This window comes from Hippichthys cyanospilos, chromosome 17, assembly GCF_059441005.1.
Source record: "Hippichthys cyanospilos isolate Australia breed blue-spotted pipefish chromosome 17, RoL_Hcya_1.0, whole genome shotgun sequence".
Lineage (NCBI taxonomy): Eukaryota > Metazoa > Chordata > Actinopteri > Syngnathiformes > Syngnathidae > Hippichthys > Hippichthys cyanospilos.
In genome coordinates this window covers 16,766,128-16,785,446 of record NC_142385.1, presented here as the reverse complement: position 1 = coordinate 16,785,446, position 19,319 = coordinate 16,766,128, and the positions used below count along the sequence as shown (strand labels likewise).

The 19,319-nt window shown below is 58.5% G+C and overlaps 1 protein-coding gene across 4 annotated transcripts in view; it reads right to left on the bottom strand.

Moving 5' to 3' along the window:
* Positions 1–1,592: 1,592 nt before the first annotated feature.
* The window catches only part of LOC148410041 (glutamate receptor ionotropic, delta-1-like), a 44,265-nt gene continuing 26,538 nt past the window's right edge, over positions 1,593–19,319 (bottom strand). For 3 of the 4 annotated variants that reach the window (XM_088438427.1, XM_088438424.1, XM_088438426.1), the window contains 14 exons: positions 17,226–17,431; positions 14,483–14,536; positions 12,696–12,872; positions 12,367–12,528; positions 11,721–11,840; positions 9,885–9,986; positions 9,703–9,825; positions 9,556–9,630; positions 9,163–9,481; positions 8,359–8,497; positions 6,977–7,163; positions 6,478–6,644; positions 4,662–4,911; positions 1,593–3,529 (listed from right to left, as the gene is read on the bottom strand). In XM_088438427.1, the coding sequence (XP_088294553.1) occupies positions 3,134–3,529; positions 4,662–4,911; positions 6,478–6,644; positions 6,977–7,163; positions 8,359–8,497; positions 9,163–9,481; positions 9,556–9,630; positions 9,703–9,825; positions 9,885–9,986; positions 11,721–11,840; positions 12,367–12,528; positions 12,696–12,872; positions 14,483–14,536; positions 17,226–17,431 (2,477 nt within the window). In that variant the 3' untranslated portion in view covers positions 1,593–3,133. The remainder of the gene's footprint in view (positions 3,530–4,661; positions 4,912–6,477; positions 6,645–6,976; positions 7,164–8,358; positions 8,498–9,162; positions 9,482–9,555; positions 9,631–9,702; positions 9,826–9,884; positions 9,987–11,720; positions 11,841–12,366; positions 12,529–12,695; positions 12,873–14,482; positions 14,537–17,225; positions 17,432–19,319) is intronic. The other variant, XM_088438425.1, reaches the window with a different exon arrangement.

Here is a 19,319-nt window from a genome sequence, read left to right as displayed (position 1 = left end):
TTACAGCCGATCTCGCGCTCCATTTTGTAACGGCGCGTCCCCCCGAGACAATGTTGTCCCGACTCAACATTTGCACTTTTTCTTGCCGCTCACGTCGCTTGCGGTGAAGAGTGTCCGCCGGCCGCCGACTATCTTTGTGGCGTTTGTCTGACGGCGTCACGCGTGGACGGCGCCGACGCTTCACCACCGATAAGTTGCCCGGCTGCCTGAGAAATGTTGTGACGCTCGCTTGCCGGCGACCCCCCCCCCCCGCCTTGCAAACATAAGCATGACTCAGCTCCATAAACTCCTTATCCTGTTAGCCGGCGAGAGGAAACGTCAGCGTGTCGCGTGTGCAAGAAAAGCCGCTGGTAACAAAGGACTCGTCATCAAGCTTTCACCAAGCTTATGATTGCGCGTGTACGCCGGAAGACCGCAATTAAAAAAGCGGCCGAACGGAATTCCTTTCCGTCTTTCCGGAGCGCCGGTCCGCTTACCTTGCCGCTCTTCGCCGAATCAGCAGAACTTTGACATGACCCTCCGCGTTTCAGCAATCTTCCCGGCCCCGGCCCCGCCCCCCGGTCAATAACCGGCCCCGCTAACGCACGCTGCCGTTAGCTGCGACGAGCACCCGCCGCTCGCCAGCGGCCCGGTCTCAATTAGAAGTCCCGGGAGGCCACCCATCAGCGAGGGCTCAATTTCGGTCCGATCGCTTCACGGCGGGGTTCAACCGAGGTCTTCCTCGCGCTCGCGGCGCATTCCCCGACGGCGCCGCTCCCGCAAAGGACGAGACGCTCGAAATTCTCAAACGGCCCCGCCGCTCCAAACGATTTGAAGACGTCCCGCCGACGAAAAGGAAAAGGAAGAACCGAGTGAGCCGAGCCTGGACGCCGGTCACGGGACGGTTCTTTTGCGCCCGATCCGCTCCTTCCGATCAACGTCCCGATTGTCGGATCATCTCTAAAGGTTGACCTCGGAAGAGCCCCCAAATTTTTGTGAGCGTTACGGAGAGGTCCGAACCAAGGCGAAGGCTTCGCGTTTTCCGCGATGCCACCCCTAACCAAATTTAGTGCCGAGTGTTATTGGAAAAGGCAAGGCGCCTGACCCAACCTTTTGTTTTCATCTTGAGATGCATCTTCAGCACAAATCGAATACACCATTGCCGGTCGGATGGAATCGGCGCCGTTCACGAAAGCCACACCACAGAAGGAGGGCGATCCGCGGGGCGGGTCGTGGCCTTTTTTCTGTTTTGGTTTTGAATGACTCGTAAAATCAATACAAAGAACTTCGAAAGAAAGGGGGGAAAAAAACCCAAATGTTCTGTGAGACGGGAGGTGTTTATGTTCTGGGGGGGGGGCTCGCGTGTCCGTACACGTCAACGGCGACAGGCCGTTTGATTTGAAGGCAGCGTGATTCCTTCCTTCCTGCTGAAGCGGCAGCGCGGCCCTCTCATCCCATTTGCATATTTAGGTTTGCCTTTCATTTCACGCCGCGCGCTTTCGGTGCTAATCGAGGCGAGGGGGCCGGCTTCCCGGCGAGTCGCCGGCGCGGGAGGCTCGGCGGACGAAAACCACGGCGGGGAACGGACGGCCGAAAAGACGAGGAGCCAGCCGCGTCGTAAACATATTTCTTTATTAAAGATAAGAAAGTCCGAGCAGCGTGTCCATAAATAAAAGTCCCCCGTTGAAACGCAAAAGACAGGCGGAAGCTCCCGGCGCGGGACGCGAGCGAGGCCAGCGGACGGACGGACGGACGGACGGACGCCAGCGGGCAGGCCGGTGAAGACGCTCAGGTCGAAAGCCAAACCGCGGACGTTCACGTTTGCGACCGGCGGAAGCTCAAAGCGGCCGCGAAAGAAACGGAAATAGGAAATTGCCCCTAGGCGCCATCGCTTGTCGGTCCCCGCGCGCCCCGTGATTGGCCGGCAACCGGTGGAGGGGGTCCCCCGCCTACTGCCACCCGCCTCTGCTCTCCAGGATATTTACGTCGATTTGCTTCCGCCGGGAGAAAAGGACGGGAGGGGCATCTTTTGCGAGCGCCTCCTTGAAGCGAAGCGGATGGACGTCCGGCCGGAACCGGAAAACCTGCCCTTATAGCGGAACGTCCTGACCCGCCGCTCTCGTCTCGGACATTTGGCCGGCCGAGCTGACGGCGGCGAAGAAAAGCACCCGGCGACCGGAACTTACAGCAAGCGGCTCTAGGGACGGCCGTGGCTCTAGGGATGGCCGCGACCGACCGCCGGAGCGAGGGGGGGGGGGGCGCACAAATAGCGGCGAGGAGGTCGGGACCCCTTTCTTGAGCGAGACGTAAAAAGCGGGGGGGGGGGGGGGGGCCCTAGACGCGGGTTTGTTTGGCTTGATTCACAAGGCTGAAAAGACCGGTGAAAACGGGGCTCTCTATGAATGTCGCCGGCACGCTTGGGCGAGTGCGACGAAGCTCAAACGAGTTTGGAATTCAGCAGAAGAACAAAACGCGAGAAGACGTCGCGAGGTCGGAGCGCCTCCGAACAGGGGACCTTTGGTCTGGAGCCCTCCCTCCGGGGCTCACCCTTAGGGGAGTCTAGCGCGCGACGACGCTCGACGAGAAGACGCGGCCGAAGACAAGAGACGAGTTTGCGCGTTTGGAGCGGCGTCGCCGCGACCACCGGCCGGCGTGACATCAAATAACGCTAAGCGCTCAAAACGTTTTGCCATCTAATGAAGTTTGACTTTTTGATTAGGGGGAGGAAATGAAAGCAGAGGAGCTTTGATCAAAGATAACGGCGGGGTCGGGTTCTGTCGGTCGCCACGGCGACACGCCAAACAAGCGCGGGGCACCGAACGGAAACCTGGCGGGTGCTGCTGTTTCGGCCACTTGGAGAACAACGGACGCGGCTCCGTTTTCCGGGAGCGCCGAGGGCGCGTCTACGTCTTTCCGTGCGCGCCGGCGCGTACGCCTTATATATATATATATATATATATATATATATATATATATATATATATATATATATATATATATATATATATATATATATATATATAAGCCATCTTTTGTATCAAGGTCAAAAAGGGAGAATATTGAAAATACATTACAGGCTCACTTGGTCAGCGGCACCAGAAAAGCGGCGTCCGGAGCGAGGCGAGCGGCGCGTAGAAAACTCCGGCCCCCCGGCCTAGATGGAGGTACTGTGCGTGGCGTCGAGGGGTCCCGCCTGGTAGAGCGGCACCTTGCCGGGGCTCTGGCGGAAGAGCCCCCCGTTGGGCGCCCGGTGTTTGCACTGCGCGCCGGGCGGCAGCTGGGGCGGGAGCGCGCCGGGGAGCGTCCTGCCCAGGGTCCCCCCGAGGTGAGGGTGGCCGGGCGGCAGCGGCGGCGGCGCCGGCCCCTCCCGGGGCAGGAAGGTGGACACGGCCAGGCCCGCCGCCATCAGGCCGGCCTGGCCGGGCCGCGCGCCGCCCACGTCCAGCGCCGAGATCTCCATAGAGGGGCCCGGGATCTGCTTGTGGATCAGGTCCTCGTCCAAAAGGCTGTTCATGCGCCGATGCACCTGTTCCAGGTTCACCTCCTTGTCCTGCGCACGCACGCACGCACGCACGCACACGCGGCGGGTAAGAGGGGATCCGGGCCGCAGCCTCGCCGGTTTTGGGACCGAAGAGCCAGGACTAAAGACGGCAGGCTCTCCCGTGCGCTTTGTTGCAAAAGATGGCCGACGGCGCGCGAGTTTGTTCCTGCAACTTGGTTCTAGTCTGACCTGTGGCAACGAGACGCGCCCGCCGCCGCCGCCGCGCTCTCCCTCTGTCTGTCCAAACGCGGGACCCAGCAAACAACGGACCCGAAACCAAAGCCGACGAACCAACGGGAGCCTTCGGCTCGCTCGAGCCTCGGAAATACTTTTGGGGCCGCCCCCATCGAAACGAGCGAAAACGTACACTGGTTACGTTGATTAAATAAGGGAATTAAAATGCAATTCATTTCAATGCGAAACCTTCATTAAATGCAGATGAGTACGACGCGTATGCTAGCCCGTAGCGCAGGGAAAAAACGCTGACCAGCCGATAAAAAAATGCTAGCACGTTATCCATAGTCACAATCAAACTCATCCGGGGCGACGTTCTTACAAAGGGAGTACGACTGACAGACAGCGGCGGGCCACATTTCACACGGACGGCAGCGACCGCTCTCAAACGAAGCCTCCCCCACTACAAAACGTCATACGGACAGCGCTTCTCACCCCCCACCCCCCCCAAGAGAGACGAGGCGAGCGCACGGCATCCGACCCGTCCGCGTCGCCTCGACGTTACGAGGATCTTGGGAGCGGCGGATGATAAAAAGGAGGTTATCCGGCCTTTTACGAAGCTACCTGGCTCGGCGCCTTTCGCGGCCAACCGAGCGGAATAAAGAGGGACAATAAAGCCGGCCGGGGGGGAGGCCGGCCCGCGTCCCCCAAAGGCCAAACGAAGCGGTCGCCTTTCGGGGGGCGGGGGTGTACGCAGATGGCATTTAAAGGAGATAAAGCCGTCTTATTATCGCCGACTCGGCGAGCGCTTCCGCGGCCGGTTCTTCGGAGCCAATCGATGACGGCCGACTGGACGAAACGCCGCGGTTAGGGTTAGACCCGGGGGTGTTTTTGGTCGCCAACGGGCGGAGAGGTCCACCTTTACGCAACAAAGTGCACGAGGCCGCGAGACGGGAAGAAAGCCGACCTCTTGGGGGGCGCGGCGGCAGCGTCGGCGGCAGGCGCGGCCGCCCCACCAGGCCTCCAGGCCGGCCACCAGGCAGGCCAGCAGCAGCCCGCCCGCCAGGATGCAGAAGACGCCGGCGAAGCTGTGCAGCTTGAGCGAGCGACCGTCGGGGCGCCCGCCGGCGTGGCCGCCGGGGTCGCAGCGCCCCGCCCGGGGCCACCACTTCTGCTTCAGGACGTCCAGGTCGCCCTTCTCCTGCAGCTCCAGGATCCTGCCGCGCAAAAACGCCCGTCAGCGCCCGCTTCCGGACCGCCCCGCCCCGCCCCGTAACGGAAATATTAAGCGTAAAGCAATCCTTTTCCGTACACCAATAGTAAAAGAAACGATTGAGCGATCGCGTATTCCCAGGCTGCAATTTACCTTGTGTCCGGCCCATATGGGTCAATACGGGATTTGAAAGATAGCGGAGGGCGGAGGCCCAAATATTTCTATCGATCGGTTCCCCGGCTCAAGGCCGTCGAGGAAGGAAATCAAAAAGGCAAAAACAATTTGCGCTCAAGAGCGAACCGTAGCGTTTGTCTTTATCCGGAGGCAGCTTATTTTGGCTGAGCCCAAGCGTGAATTCAATTTGGGAGACGCCTGATAACGATCGACCTCAAGACCTTTGCTAGGGAGGCGTGACTTTGCCCTCCCGTTCGGCCACCCCTTTCGCGGGCGGGTCCCCCCGCGGGACCTTTCCCCCGCTCTGGAGTCTTCGCTCGCTCCATTCTTTCCGCTTGGCCGGCTCCAGCTCCAGCTACGGCGGGGGGGGGGGGGTTCCTTCTAGTTGTTTTTCCATCTCGGAAGGTGACAATCTGCCGTTTCCATAGCGACGGGCCGCACGCGTGCGCCGGCGTGACCCGGCGGAGCTTTTTCCATTCGCGCCGCCGTTGCTTCGACCGATCGATACCAGACGGGTGAGAAGTCGCCTCGCCGATGCAAAGTGCACATTTAACTAAATGAATCCGCAAGTCACTTTGGGATCAATTTGCCGGGATGAAAACGGAGGCGCTCGCACCGATTTCCTCCGAACGCGACGGACGACGAGCGCGTTTTTGTTTTCTTTTAAACATCAACCTCTTCCCACGTAGGGGAGAAAAGGGCCTCTTTTTTTGCCCCCGGCTTCGTTTTTCCGGACGCGAGAAAAAAAAAAGTCCGAACGGCGAGGATCCGTGAGGTCGTCACGGCAACGCACAACATGGCTTTCCGTGAAAACGTCCATTTTTTGCGGCTGGACCATCTCAACGCGTGGAATTTCTTCAAGCATAAACGCGACCGCGTCGGTTTGCATGCTAAGTGTAGCAAGGTATGGGGGCTGAAATTGGACCATTTGAAATGAAAGACATTAAAATGAACGCTTTTGCGGGACAGGTGATGGACGGTTGATACGTTGGATGACATAGAGCGAGCGCCTTACGGGCAACGGCGATGCATTGGAGGCGCCTGAGAGAGTCGGCAGGCGTTCAGTGACGGCCTTGCTCACACAACGGCCATCCTCACATTTAACTTGCGACGCCTTCCAAGTGCGACCGCGATGCATCGGAGGCACCTGACAGAGTTGCGACGCGCTCGGCGGCGGCGTCCCCGCGTTTCTCTTGCGACGCGTTCGACGACCCGCGTTCGACGACCCGCGTTCGGCGACGGCGTCCCCGCGTTTCTCTTGCGACGCGTTCGACGACCCGCGCCGCGGCGAGCGACGCCCCGAAGCGGAACGCCTCGGAGGCCATCGGCGACGGCCTCGCGTCGACGTTCGAGGCGCTCGGCGCTCGGGGCACTTCGGCGGCGGGCGGGGCCTTACTTTTGCGAGAAGAGGTCGCGGTAGGGGCTGCCGTGCTGCATGGCGATGCCGTAGCCTTTGCTGCCCACGCCGCCGCCCGACACGGTGACGGCGCAGTCGTCGTCCGTCAGCGCGGCGTACTCCAGGGCCGCCGTGTCCCACAGGAAGGCGTAGGCGCTCTTCTTGGCCTGCGCGGGTGCCACACGCCGGTCACCGTCCGTGAAAAAAAAAAAAAAAGGGGCCGTGAAATCCACTCCGCTTCCGGGTATGCGCGTTTGGCCGATTTCAAAAGCAGGTCAAACGAATTTGAAAAGCGAACCTAAAAACGGGAGGGAACCCTATCCCCGAGGAAATCCTTTCTACAACTTTCAAACAAACGCGCCGTCATTTGTGTCTAATCCCGTCCGTTGAAAGCCGGTTTTTCGGAGCTGCTTTTTCGGGCCCTCGGATCGAGGGAGGCGCCCGGGGGCGGGCCGGATCTTTGGCGTCGGGGGGGCCGGGCTCGCTCGGCGGGACCCACCTTGCGGATGCCCTCCGAGGGGCTGGACACGGAGCCGCCGTTCTTGCTGAGGCTCCTCCACAGCTCGGCGTAGGTGGCGTCCTGCTCCAGCGGGTTGGTGCCTTTGTTGCGGAAGTAGTCGTACACGGCCGAGTCCCTCACCGTGCCGTAGTCCACGTCCATCTGCCGGGACAGGTCCTGGAAGGACCTGCCGCCACAATTCGGGTTTTGACCGCTCGACGGGCCGTCCCGCGCGCGTCTCGGTTAAAGCGAGCTGGGCGAAGCTTTGGGCAAAGCGCGCGGATGGGGCCTTAGCGCGCGGATGGGGCGTTAGCGCGCGGATGGGGCGTTAGCGCGCGGCTGCTTCGCGAGGCGTCTTGAAGCTTCGGCTTCCCGCCGGTACGGATCAGAGTAAAAAAAAACAAAAAAAATCTGCGAAGAATCGAACGAGGCAAAGAAGATGGGCGCCCGGCCTGCGGCTTTGTTCCGATTTGCGCCGACTTCCCCCGGAGGCTCTTTTCCTCCCGCGGGTGTGACAGAACGCCGCTCAAGCATCGGCGCACCGGACGAAGACGAGAGGCGGGGCGGGGGGCCGTTCCGAGCGAGTCCTCTCCGCGTAATAAGAGCGCGGCTCCAACGGCGCAAACGTCACGCGCCCGGGAGAGGAGTGACGGAACCGGGGCGCCCGGCCGACAGTGACGTTGAGGCAAAGAAAAGGGGATACGGCGTGTAAACAAACGCCCGTCGGCTCTGTTTAACCGCGACCGCCGCCAAACGACCGACCCCAAACCTTCCGTTTCGCGGCGATCTGCCAAGCGGGCATCGGGGACACTTTTTGTTTTCTTTTTTTCGGAAGGGTGAAAGAAATTTGCCCGGAATGTTAATAAGCCTCCAAGTAGGAGTCTTGAAATTGGGCCAAATGGCACAACGGACGGCGGCCGGATCACTTTCAGACATGGGACCTGGAGGCTTTTTCCCGCGTCACGAAGGACACGTGCGTCGTCCGTCCGGGGATCTCGTTTTGGGTTTTTTTAAGTCAAAGCGAGTCCTGAAGTTGGCCCGAAATGGCCGACTTTCCGTCCAGATTCAAGCAAGGGTCCTTGAGACTCTCTTGCCAGTCCACGTCCTTTCTGATAGTTCCCTTCCACGATGGGCAAAAGTGTTGTCGGGGACTATAATTATTTATTCGTGTATTTTTCTAAATCCTCCAAGGGCACCATCCAAAATGGCCGCCTTTCTATTTGGTGTCAATCAAGGCTCCTCGCGTCTTTCTGCTGAGCTGCGATGGGCAAAGGTGATGGCGGCGGCCATCGTTTGTACCATTTTGGAACCTTTCTAAACGGAGACGATTCGGTTGGGGGATTTCCTCCGGTCGCCAAAAATCCCAGTCGGACGGTGCTTACCGGATGGCGTGGTCCATGCGGGACACGGTGAGGTACGCCGCCAGGTTGGCCGTGTAGGAGGAGCAAACGATGAGCGTGAAGAGCCACCAGCTGCCCATGACGATCCTCAGCGCCACCGAGCCCGCCGCGCCCTCGCCGCCTGCGAGGGATTATCTGTCTTTTGTTTGACCGGCGGTTTTTGGACAGTATATTTTTGCATTTGATTGCGTTCGTTGTCACACGCGAAGCGTATTCCGCTATCGCGCACGCGACGCTGTTTCCCGCATCCGGTGCGCTAAGCTAGCGATCGCGTTCGTTCGAGGGCTCGGCAAGTGTCGGCGGCGGGGGTGGAAGGCGCGCCGACTTTGGCCCCGCGGCACGTGACGCGGGCCGCAGCGGGCCCGGCGTCCGCAAGGCTGCGTCTCATCACCGTCTCCCGGGCCCAAAAGGTTTCCTTGGCAACCTGCTGGGCCGGTGATTGGGCGGCGGGAGAGAGAGTCCTCGGTGATGCCCTGGGAAACGGCAGCATTTCCAACATCTGCGGCGAGACGACGTTCTTCGTCGGAGGGGGAAAAAGAACTTTTTTTTTTAATGACAGGACGGTCAGCGAGGACCTTCCCCGAATGGCCCCGATTGTCCGGGCACCGCTTGAAAATTTCAGCGCGGATCCATAGTAAACAACTTTCTTTGGACAGGATCATCCGTATAAACATACGGCCTTTGCGACGCAGCGAATCGGGCTCCAAATGGTTATCCTTACGCATAATTGCATTTCTGAACGAGGGGGGGTTCGAGCGCTTGAGCAAACGCGAAAGGGGGGCCGACCTTGCTGCACGAAGGCCCCGTAGACGATCCAGATGGCGCCGTGCAGGGAGCCGGGAGCGTCGGCGGGCCGGGCCGGCGGCGAGCGCAGCGCCTGCAGCCTGTTGAGCAGGAAGATGAGCGCGCCCACCACGGGGACGGCGGCGGCGATGCAGGCCCACACGGCCGCGTCGAAGGGCACGAAGAGCGAGAAGATGTTGATCTTCTCTTCGGGCTTCCTCAGCAGGATGCCCACGCTGTAGTCCAGGTAGCGCTTGCTGAAGTCCACCACGTTCTCGCGCTCCGGCGTGATGGTGATGGCCGACACGGCCAGGTCGGCCCGCTGCCGGGACGCGCCGGTCGGGCTCCGTTACTCCACCGCGCGCGGAGGTTTGCGGCGGGGGGGCGGGGGCCAACCTTGTTGATGAGGTCGCCGATCATCCCGTTCCAGGAGCCGTTGGGGAGCCGAGATCCGTATTTGCTGTCCGACACCTGGGGGCGGCGGCGTCAAGCGGTCACGGGGTGAGCGCCCCGGCCCCGGCGCCGGCGCCGGCTAGCGCTCACCTGGTAGATGTCGTACTTGAAGCCCAGGACCTTGGCCAGGGCGTCCAGCACGTCGATGGAGAAGCCTTTGTAGCGTTTGGGCTGGCCCAGGATGTTCTCCGCCACCATCACGAAAGGGTCCTCCTGCCGGAAGCGCTCCTTTGTTCATCGCGGAAAGGCCGGGCGCCAGGAGGTCGGCGTACCAGCAACGTGACCACTTTGACGGTGACGCCCTGCATGCCGCTCTCGATGCGGCTCTCCTTCAGGCTGCCGTTCAAGCCGCGCACCGGGTCCCACGTGGCCAACTGTCGAGAAGGAACGACGGGGCGGGAGGGAGGTCACCCGCTCGTACGGGAACGGGACCGGGACTCGCGTCTTTGCCGAAGGGGTACCCGGGCCGCGCCGGGGGAACGCGGCGACCGGTCCGCCCGCGCGGAATCTGCGAGCCGCTCGACGGGCGGCCGATCCGGCGCTTATAAGACATCGCGGGCTTTCGGGCGATTCCGAGGCGTCGCCGAGCCCGCCAGGTCCCCCGCTATTCAATTCCCCTCGCCGGCTTTGCTCTGAAAGTTTGCGCGCGCCATTGGCGCCTTCTGTACTCTTTGTACTCATCGTGAGCGCTCGCGACAAAAGATAACAAAGCGCACATTAGCCGCGACGGCTAATAGGCGGCGCGAGCGAGAGAGCGAGCGACGCCGTCGGCGTGACGAGAGTTAATTAGCCTCGTTAGCTAATGCGGGCGGCGCCCGCGTGGCCGTTATTGTTCCTTAATGACCGTGCCGCCCGTCATTAAGATGGCGCCGCCCGTAATGGGTGCCGAGCGGCTGGCGCCAATTAGCAAAAACAAGCTAACCGAAACTAAGGTGGCAAAAAAGCGGGGAGCTAACCGCCACGCATATACGGCTGCCGGATTCTTTTACGAGGGAAAGCGCGAACCGGAACCCAAGAAGCGGACGGGGGGTAACGCGGCGGTCTTTTCCTTCAGTTTTGGGGCTGCCGCCGACGACCGCGGACAGGATTTTCAGATAAGCGGGTTAGACGGCGGGAGGCGTATCGCCGACGAAGTCCCGATCCCGCTCGGTTCGCAGGGACGAAAAGGAGCAAAAGGAATGAAAGGCGATCGATGGGACGGCGCCGGCCGTCCCGGCGCACGCTGACGCGCTAATGAGCGGACGAACGGGACGGGATGCGTATTAGTGAGCGGCCGTGTAAAACACAAGAGCGCGCGCCGGCCAGCGTGCTAATAACAACAATACGTCTTTGTGCTCCTTCCACGAGTGCTCTATTAAGCGCGTGTGTGTGAAGAGGGCGGCCATTATAAAGTACAGAGGGACTCATAACTCAGAGTGAGAGGCCAGATGATTAAATCTTCATTACTGCAGCAACCGTGTGCGCGCACGCGCCGACACGTGCTGCCCGCAGGCCACTAAATCACTGAAACGCTTCTGCGTGCGGATGACACTTGGTGTCAATTACGCGTCCGTGCTTAATGAAAGTAAGCGGGAAGGAAAACGCGCGCGTTCTGCGCATCTTATTGGCGCATTTAGCAAGTTAACCCCTGGGTGGCCGGGGATTTTTCACTAAGCGGGCCTTATTATCAGCCTCGGGCCGACTTTGAAAGACTCACAGTTGTCAAATAAAAGGATGTTTTTCGCTTTCGAGCCCTCAGACGTCATCAGCCCTAGCCGTCCATCCATATCTCTCTATATATTTCTATAAGGGGGTCAGGCTAAGCCACCCGATGAAGTCACTGAAAGGCTTGCGAATGTCATACGTTGTCTGCTCAAATTTTGAATGGCAGTAAATGAGCCCGCCATGGGCTAAATTTGACACGCGCAGGGTGTACCTCTCCACCTCCCGTTTGCAAGCATTGAGAAGGGACGGCATACGGAAAGTTTTGAGGTGTTTTGGCAATCTATGCGATATTTTCGTCTCCTAGTTTTTTTAGTCTTTAAGTGTTGAAAGCTAGGAGGGATTTGAGCGCCCGCTTCAAGCTTTCTCCATTCAAGCCGGCGGCGCGGACCGTAGCGTCCCCTCACCCTTTTGACGTCCCTGCCGAAGGTCTCGCTGAAACCGGAGCCCACGATCTCAAAGTGGACGTGGGCGTTGGCGCCGCCGTCCTTGAAGTCCATGGTGCCCGTCAGCCCCGTGATGTTGCCCTGGCCACGCGGAACAAGTTCAACACGGCCCACAAATGTTAGCGCGGCGCCAGGCGACCGACGAATCGCCATTACAAAATGAATCAAACGTTTTGGGATTTCTCCCAATTGGGCGTCAGATGACTTTAGCGATTAGTGTCATTGACTGAGAGGGAGGCAAGGAAGGAAAGGAAAGGGTGGGAAAACTGACGGTATTCTTATCCTCATATTACGGAATTGAGGTATCAAAAGTACTGTTCATTGTTTGTAACGTAGCGGCATCTGGCGTCAACGCCGAAGCTAGTCTTTTGCTGCTGTTATTTTTCGGAACATCCCGGTGGATGGCAAGACAACAAAGACAAAAAAGCCCGTTTGGCATGTCCTTCAAAGCGCAAAGGCACGTGCGAAACCTCGGGGCTTTTGCGTTCCCCCCCCCCCGCCCCCGCCGGCAGGCGACGTGCGACACAAAGGCGGCGTCGGCGGCTGTCAGCTCCTCAGCTGGCTCCTCAGCCACGTACGCGCGAGCCGAGCGGCGGAGGGCGCCGACCTTGCGGATGGTCTCCAGCATGGACCAGCCTCCGTTCCAGGGCTTGGTGGACTTGCGGATGCAGTTGAGACTGGCCATGCTGTGCCACTTGCGGTCCTCCAGCTTGCGGTAGAAGGCGTTGGCCAGCATCAGCACGCTGTCGTACAGGTACAGGTTGGACACCTGCCGGGACGCCGGTTTCGCCTTAGCTTTCGTTGGAATTCGACAACTTCTGATGGATAATACTCGGAGATGCCGAGAAATGAGCGGAAGCGGGTCGTGGAAGTGGGCTTTTTTTGTCACGGGCCCACGGGGAAGTTGACCGCGACCCCGGGGCGAGGCCGGCTTACCTCCAGGTTGTGCAGGTATCCTTCCTGGGGGTCGCACAGGAGCGAGGAGATGCGATGCTTGCGTCTCATACATCGAGCGCCGCCGCCGTCTTTCCACGGCGGGAAAATTTGCCGGACCACCGTCAAGCGCCCCGGTGCGCTTTGGGTAAGCTCCAGGACCTCCGCGTCGCTGATTTCCTGCAGTTTGGGATACACGGATAAATGGGGAGTGGAAAGGATCCGTAAACCGACTGGACGGAAGGTCAGGTCCTGTCTGCTCTCCTCGTGAAGAACCTAGTTGTCTTCCTTCCCCTTTGTTGTTCATAGAAGCCTCCGGGTTGCCTGACTAGGACGCCGAGCACTCCATAAATGGTTTCAACGTGCAAAAACAATCCATCCATTCAGTCACAAACAGAGGTTTGTTTTTTCCTCTCCGAGCGGGGACGTAATGCAAAAAGCAAAGGCGTTATTGGAGTTATTCAATGTCAGCGGAGGAGTTCCTAAATAGTAAAACGCTTGAGGAGCCCCAATTTGCTGCGCCAGGCATGAAGTAATGAAGACGAGCGAGATGTGACACGCGGGCCCGTTTGAGTCAGCGGTGTTGCGGCAGCCGCGGGCAAACGCCGAACGTGACGCGGAGAGCGGGAGTAAATATGATGACTTGATAGGGTTTATTTCGCGCCGTGTGAAAAACAAGCTAATTAGCGCATTAGCATCCATTTGGCTGCACCCAAATGGATGCTAATGTTTTTGGCTCATCACGCGCCTCTTAGCCAAAATCAAAGCCGACCAGTTTTGGGCCCAGTGCGCGCTCCGGCGCCACGTGTTGATGTGCGCTCGCCATTAACAAAATCACAGGATTTTGTTCATTTTTTGAGGGGCACAGGCAGACACTGAGCCTATGCTAACAGGCGCACTTGTTGGCAGCGTTGCTTCAAAGCAAACAAACAACCAAAAAAGCCATTTGAGAGATTTCTTCCAGAAAACGTGACTAAAGGAGTGATGTTTCTCACAGGAAATAATAGAAATCCATCGCAAAAGATACATTTAAAAAAGAAAAACATACATCATCACGTTAAGGGTGAAAGTGGCTGTTAAACGGGTTGATGGCGAGGAGGCCCGGTTTTCCCACTTGTTTGGCCCAATTCTCTCCGCTCGTTGATTTGGAGGATTTGCGTGCACGCCCGGCTTCCACGCATGCTGGCTTAACTCAAAAAATACCAAACAATACAAAGAAGAACTTAAAGAACGTAATGTGATTTTTGCCCCGACTGCGCTCCTAATTGCTTCCCAAAGAGGCTTTCACCTGTTAATGGCGGGACCGCCCCCCCCATCCGAACGCCGCGTTGGCGGATGAAAGGCGAGCGGAGGAAGACGGACGAGCCGGCGCGGGCCGGGAGGCCGGCCGGCCGGCCGCTCGCCGCCTTCCCCTTTTGTTGGCCGACGGGCTCGTTAGAGCTTCAAAGTCTCACGCCGGTGGCTTCCAAAAGTCATTTGAAGCCGCCCGGGGGCGGGGGCGGGGGCGGGGGCGGGCGGGGGGCGCCAGTCACATCTAATTCTCGTTGTCGCCGCAGCCGACGGCTAATGTGGCAAACGGTCTACGCGCCCAATGTAACGGCGCCACAGTTTAACACGTTGCACCTCACCGGGTACGGATTAGCGTGGGCGTACTCGGCGGCTGCATGTTAGCATGTTGGACTTTTCATCGTAACCCTCGACCGGCCTGGGGTCAGGGCGAATATTTTGGGCCGTTACGTCCGGACGAGCGGCCGCGGAGGAAGCGGGAAAGGGCATGGGGCGGAGCGTACCTCGTTAACAAAGACCCAGTGACTGTCCTTGGAGGCCAGGTTGGTTTCCACCGCCTGCACACACGACACAAACAAACGCCACGTTTGATAGGCGCCGGATTCACGCTCGGCAAAAGTATTGGGACAACCCTTCCGCTCACGGGAAAGAAGTCGGCGCGCGCGTCGGTCTCGTTACCACGGAAAGCGACGGCCCGGCGGGCGGCCGCGTGGATGCGGGCTGGCCACCCGCTGGACACCGGACACCGGCGCGCTCTTGATCGGGTGGCGTTTTTCCGCCATCTCACAAGTGCGCTCGTCTGTTGCTAGGAGACCGCCGAGCCGGCTTCCCGGACGCTACGGCGCTCGTGCGCGTCAGCGTCTTGAGGCACGGTCTTCTTCCTCTCGCCGGCGGGTGTCCCGCTTGCCGTTTGGGGCCGTTTTGAGAGTGCGTTTCGATGTCAGGGTGTGTTTGAGTGTGTGGGTGTTTCCATCGGCGCGAGGCTGTCATTGAGTGCGTGCGCGCCCTTGGTTTTTGCTACACGGTGGGGACCGAATCCGGGTTTGACTCTTTTTTGGTGGACCTTTTTTGAGGGTCAAGACTTGAGGGGGGCGCGATGCGAGGCGTGGCGCGAGCGACCCCGGGAAAAACGTGAAGTGGAATTGCAATAAAATGATCAATGTTAAAAAGGATACAGGTTTAGGAAACCTTTTCCGACGACCCTATTTTATCTTCTAAATGTTTGAGAAGCGTTGCGGTTGTGATGCTTCGGGTTAGGGACGAGGAAATGCGCTTGCCGGATGTCCCCACTGTGATAGAAAAAGTCTTTTGTGTTTGAGTGAATGCGCGCGTGTGGCGGTCCGCTGCCACGATGGCGCCTGAGCGGCCCATTGAGTCTCCCCAACAATATGGCGGCAGACAGACAAAAGCGTCCAACGAGGCAGCGGCGCCAAAATGTCCTCTAGGGACCTCTTGATGCCATCTGTGAGCGCATGCGTGTGCGTCCATCCTAAAGTTGAGAGCGTTATGACATTTGCTGTCATCGTAGCAGGACGGTAATGCGATCTGGTTTTTTTTATTTATACCATAGGGAATATTCTACACACTCTCAAACCGGCTGGCTTCGAAAGTCGCCCGACTATTTGAGTCAATTTGGCCCACATTTGTTCAAATATTTGTCGGCGATTCTTTTACTGACCGACCCTGGCACAGTGAAATAGTTGGAGCCAACACAACTGGAAGAAACTTTTTGGGTCATTCATTGAAACGGAAAAGTTTCCATCCCGAAAAGCTGCGAGCTCAAAAAAGAAGCTCCAAAAGCGCCTTGTTTGATGGCTTATTCATTGAAGCCAACATTTTGCATTCCATAAATAACTCATCCGATGCCAAAGACGTGTTTTCTTTCTCTCGGACCTTCCATCCCCAGGAATTTATTATTCTTAATCATTTTTGAAGGGTTATACTAAAGGGACGAAATGGCTGAATCCAAACCCCTTTGATTTTGATTCCTTGGAATTTAATCTCAACACTAAATCATGTTTTTGCTGTTTCACCCAGTCAAAACGCACTTTGACGGCGTATTGTCGGGAGATCAAAATTCCAAGGAATCGAACGATATGAAATGAAAACGGGTGTCGATTGGCTCATTTCGTACCGCCCTCATTTAGTATAAGGCTTTCCAAAAGTACCCGGGATGGAAGGTCTGGAAAAAAAATGTCAAAATACGTCTTTGGCATCGCAAGAGTTAACCTGGTGCATTCAGGGCGGCGGCGACCCGCCTGAGGTCGAGCGGGACGCCGGGCCAACTTGGGAGCGCGGAGGCGGTTGGAGATGGATGCCCTGTTTTTGCCCTTAACGCCTCTCTCCAATAAATCAGGCCGGCGCCTTCCCGCCTTCCCGCCTTCGCGCTGGCTTGCGTGCGCGCCATTCATCCGTCAGCCTGACCAATGACGGACGGCCGGGGCAGGGGGAAAAATAAATAAAAAACTTCCTCGAGGACAGAACTTTTGCTGGTTTTGGTACTGACCCGCAAAGCTGAGCATGTTGCTTGGTGAAGTGTGTGTGTGTGTGTGTGTGTAGGTGGGTTCGCACGTGCGAAGGAGCGTTAGCGAGCGAGGAGGAGCGGCAGCCAGCGAGCGGGGGCGAGCCAGGCTAAAAACGGCGCAGATGGATGACGGACTCGCCAACCAACGACTTTGCGTGCGCGTGTGTGCGCAAAATTAGATGCGCGTGCACGTGTGCGTAAAAGTGTGCGTTTGTGTCTTAGTGTGAGAGTGAGGCGCTGGTGGATTACAAGGCTCTAATATTTCTGGGATTTTTCAAAATACGATCGTTCACTTGAATCTTCTTTTGAACGTTGTTGTTTTTTGTTTTGCATTCTTCCGTCCCCTCCCGTGACGTTCCTTTATCAAGAAGGGCGAGAAAATGTCCCTGGGGCACTTTGACCGAGGGCATACTGTATTTACTCATCGAAAGGGGCGTAATCCTAATCCGGTATTTCATTTCTCGCTGTTCTGCTCATTTTTGCGGAGCAGAAATCACATATAAGGCGCATAGAACAGAAGCTGCAGTAGTGGGCGGGCTCGCTTCGTGCGTCCGCCAGATGGAGCATAGGGAATCAAATCAAAACAATCAGCTACGTCAGTCACACGTTATAATCAGAGCCTGAAACGCGTCAAACGGGCCGGCGCCGGTTCCAGTCAAGAAAAGGCAATCGTAGTTTTATTTGATCAAGCTTTTGCATAAGGCGGGGCCGGCGGGACTGACCTGCTGCACGAAGGCGTGCGCGGCGCGCGGGCCCAGCAGCAGGACGGCGCGGCGCAGCGTGTCGCGGTAGCGGTTGAGCTCCTCCGTGCGCATGGACGTGAAGAGCTGGCCGAACACCTGGCTGATGTTCTTGTCCACGCGCTGCAGGGACACGTCCAGACCTCGGCGGCACGCGCGGTCCAGGAAACCCTGGAGGCCCCGCATATCTGCCCGCACAAATGGCGGAGAACCCATCCATCAGGAACCATTTGAATATTTCTTACAACTCATTCATTCGGCGATTATTTGCGTTGGTCCTTTAGCCATCGCCGGCCGTTTCCCGAAGGCTCATTCCTTCACCTGTAAATTACTTCATTCATTCATTCACAGGTAACTCAAGCGTTCATCCAACACGTTGTCCGTTCGCCCGTCTTTGACTCGTTGATGGGTCCGCTCGTCCGTTTACCGGTTAGGGCCGAAGGGCATTCGCGCGTACTGTAAACCGCGACTGGTCCATTCGTCCAACTCGCCGCTTTGCCTCTAGAGTCATCGCCCCTTCATTCGCGCATCCATCCGCTAGTCGCGATTCACCCATTCATCCTGGGCGCCCCGCAATCAAGTCCACGCCAAATGCAGAAAAGGCAAGGGGCCACGCCGACCGTCCTCCGGCCGTCCTCCGGCTCGTCCACGTCGCGTCACTAAATCGGAGGCCGGAGGCGCGCGACCTTCGAGGCGTGACCGGCATGACGACGTGCCGGTTTCATAGCGGCCTGATGTTCTCCTCTGCCAGTCGCCGCGGCGACACTAACGAGCGCCGCCTTCCGAATGGCCCCTTCCCAATCAAAATGGCCTTTTTTTTTTCCACCGGCTGATTGGCGCGCGCCGATGCCGCTCGTCAACTCGGCGGCCGCGAGGCCAAAAGGCCGGCGTGCCGTTTCCGCCCGGACAAAATGAGCCTTACAAAGTCAGCCGGAGGCCAGGTTCGTGAAAACCCTCCTGACGCCCGGGGGTTAAACCGAAAGCCGCCAATGTGCCGTCCAAACCGCTAGCTAGCGCTAAGCTAACAAGCCATTGTCTGCTCTGATCCAAGGTCGAATGAGAGCAGACACTTTTTCAGGCATATTGACAGGTGTGTGCGCGTGAAAGCGCCTCACCGGCCGCTGTCCTCATCTGGAGTCTAAAGTGGCCATTTATCGTCCTAATGGCGCACCTGTGCTCCAACGCGCCAAATGCGGGAACGTCGCCAAAGGTAAAAGACGTTCCAAACGGACAAACGATAAATCCGGCGGGCCGCTGTTTCACCTTGCCGCCTTTCGGCTGCGGTCGTGGAATGTGACGCGATGCCGCAGCCCAGGCGGCCGCTGGCGGGCACACGGGTGCCGACCGGCCCTAATCGACTTCCGCGCGGGTTCCTCTCGCGGCTAACGAGCGGACGTCTCCGGCGCTCCGCCCCCCCCCCCCCCCGAGACGGGCGCGTGGCCAAATGAGGACGGGCGGGCCCCCGTGCCCTCTGTGGCGGAAAGAATCCTCAGTTGAGAGCTTATCTTCCGCTATCTGGCAATTATGCGGTGCTGCGTTTAGGGCCCGCTTATCGTCTGCTGAGGAACTGGTGGTGCGTTCGGGGCTCTTATCTGGCCAGCGAGGCCCGCTTCATTCGTAGTGCACAAATTAGCCGCGGCGCTTTCAGCGCCCCCGTGAGCACGTGGGGCTGCCATTTTGCGGTTGCCTTGTGCCAACCGCCGCCGTCGGTGCTCTCGCCTGGCCGGCCGGTGAAGCCTGCTACCGGAACGAGCCATGGCGTTGCATTCGGGGTCCTCTTATCGTCACCTGTACGCTAACTAACCGGCGGCGCATTCAAGGATCTCTTATCTGGACTGCCGCATTTGGGGCGCGCAAATTCAGGACCCTGATGAGTACACGCCGCTGCCTTCGGGCTTCATTCGGCCCGTCGGCGCATCCGGGCGGGACCTTCTCACCGCCCGCTGTCGGGTGAATAAATAGTGGCGCATTCAGGGCCCTCAATCTGACGGGAAACTAACGACGCATCCTGGGCCGTTTCGCTGTCCGTTACCCGGTTGGAGAACGGCGGCGCGCTCGGGACGCCGGTACGGTCCT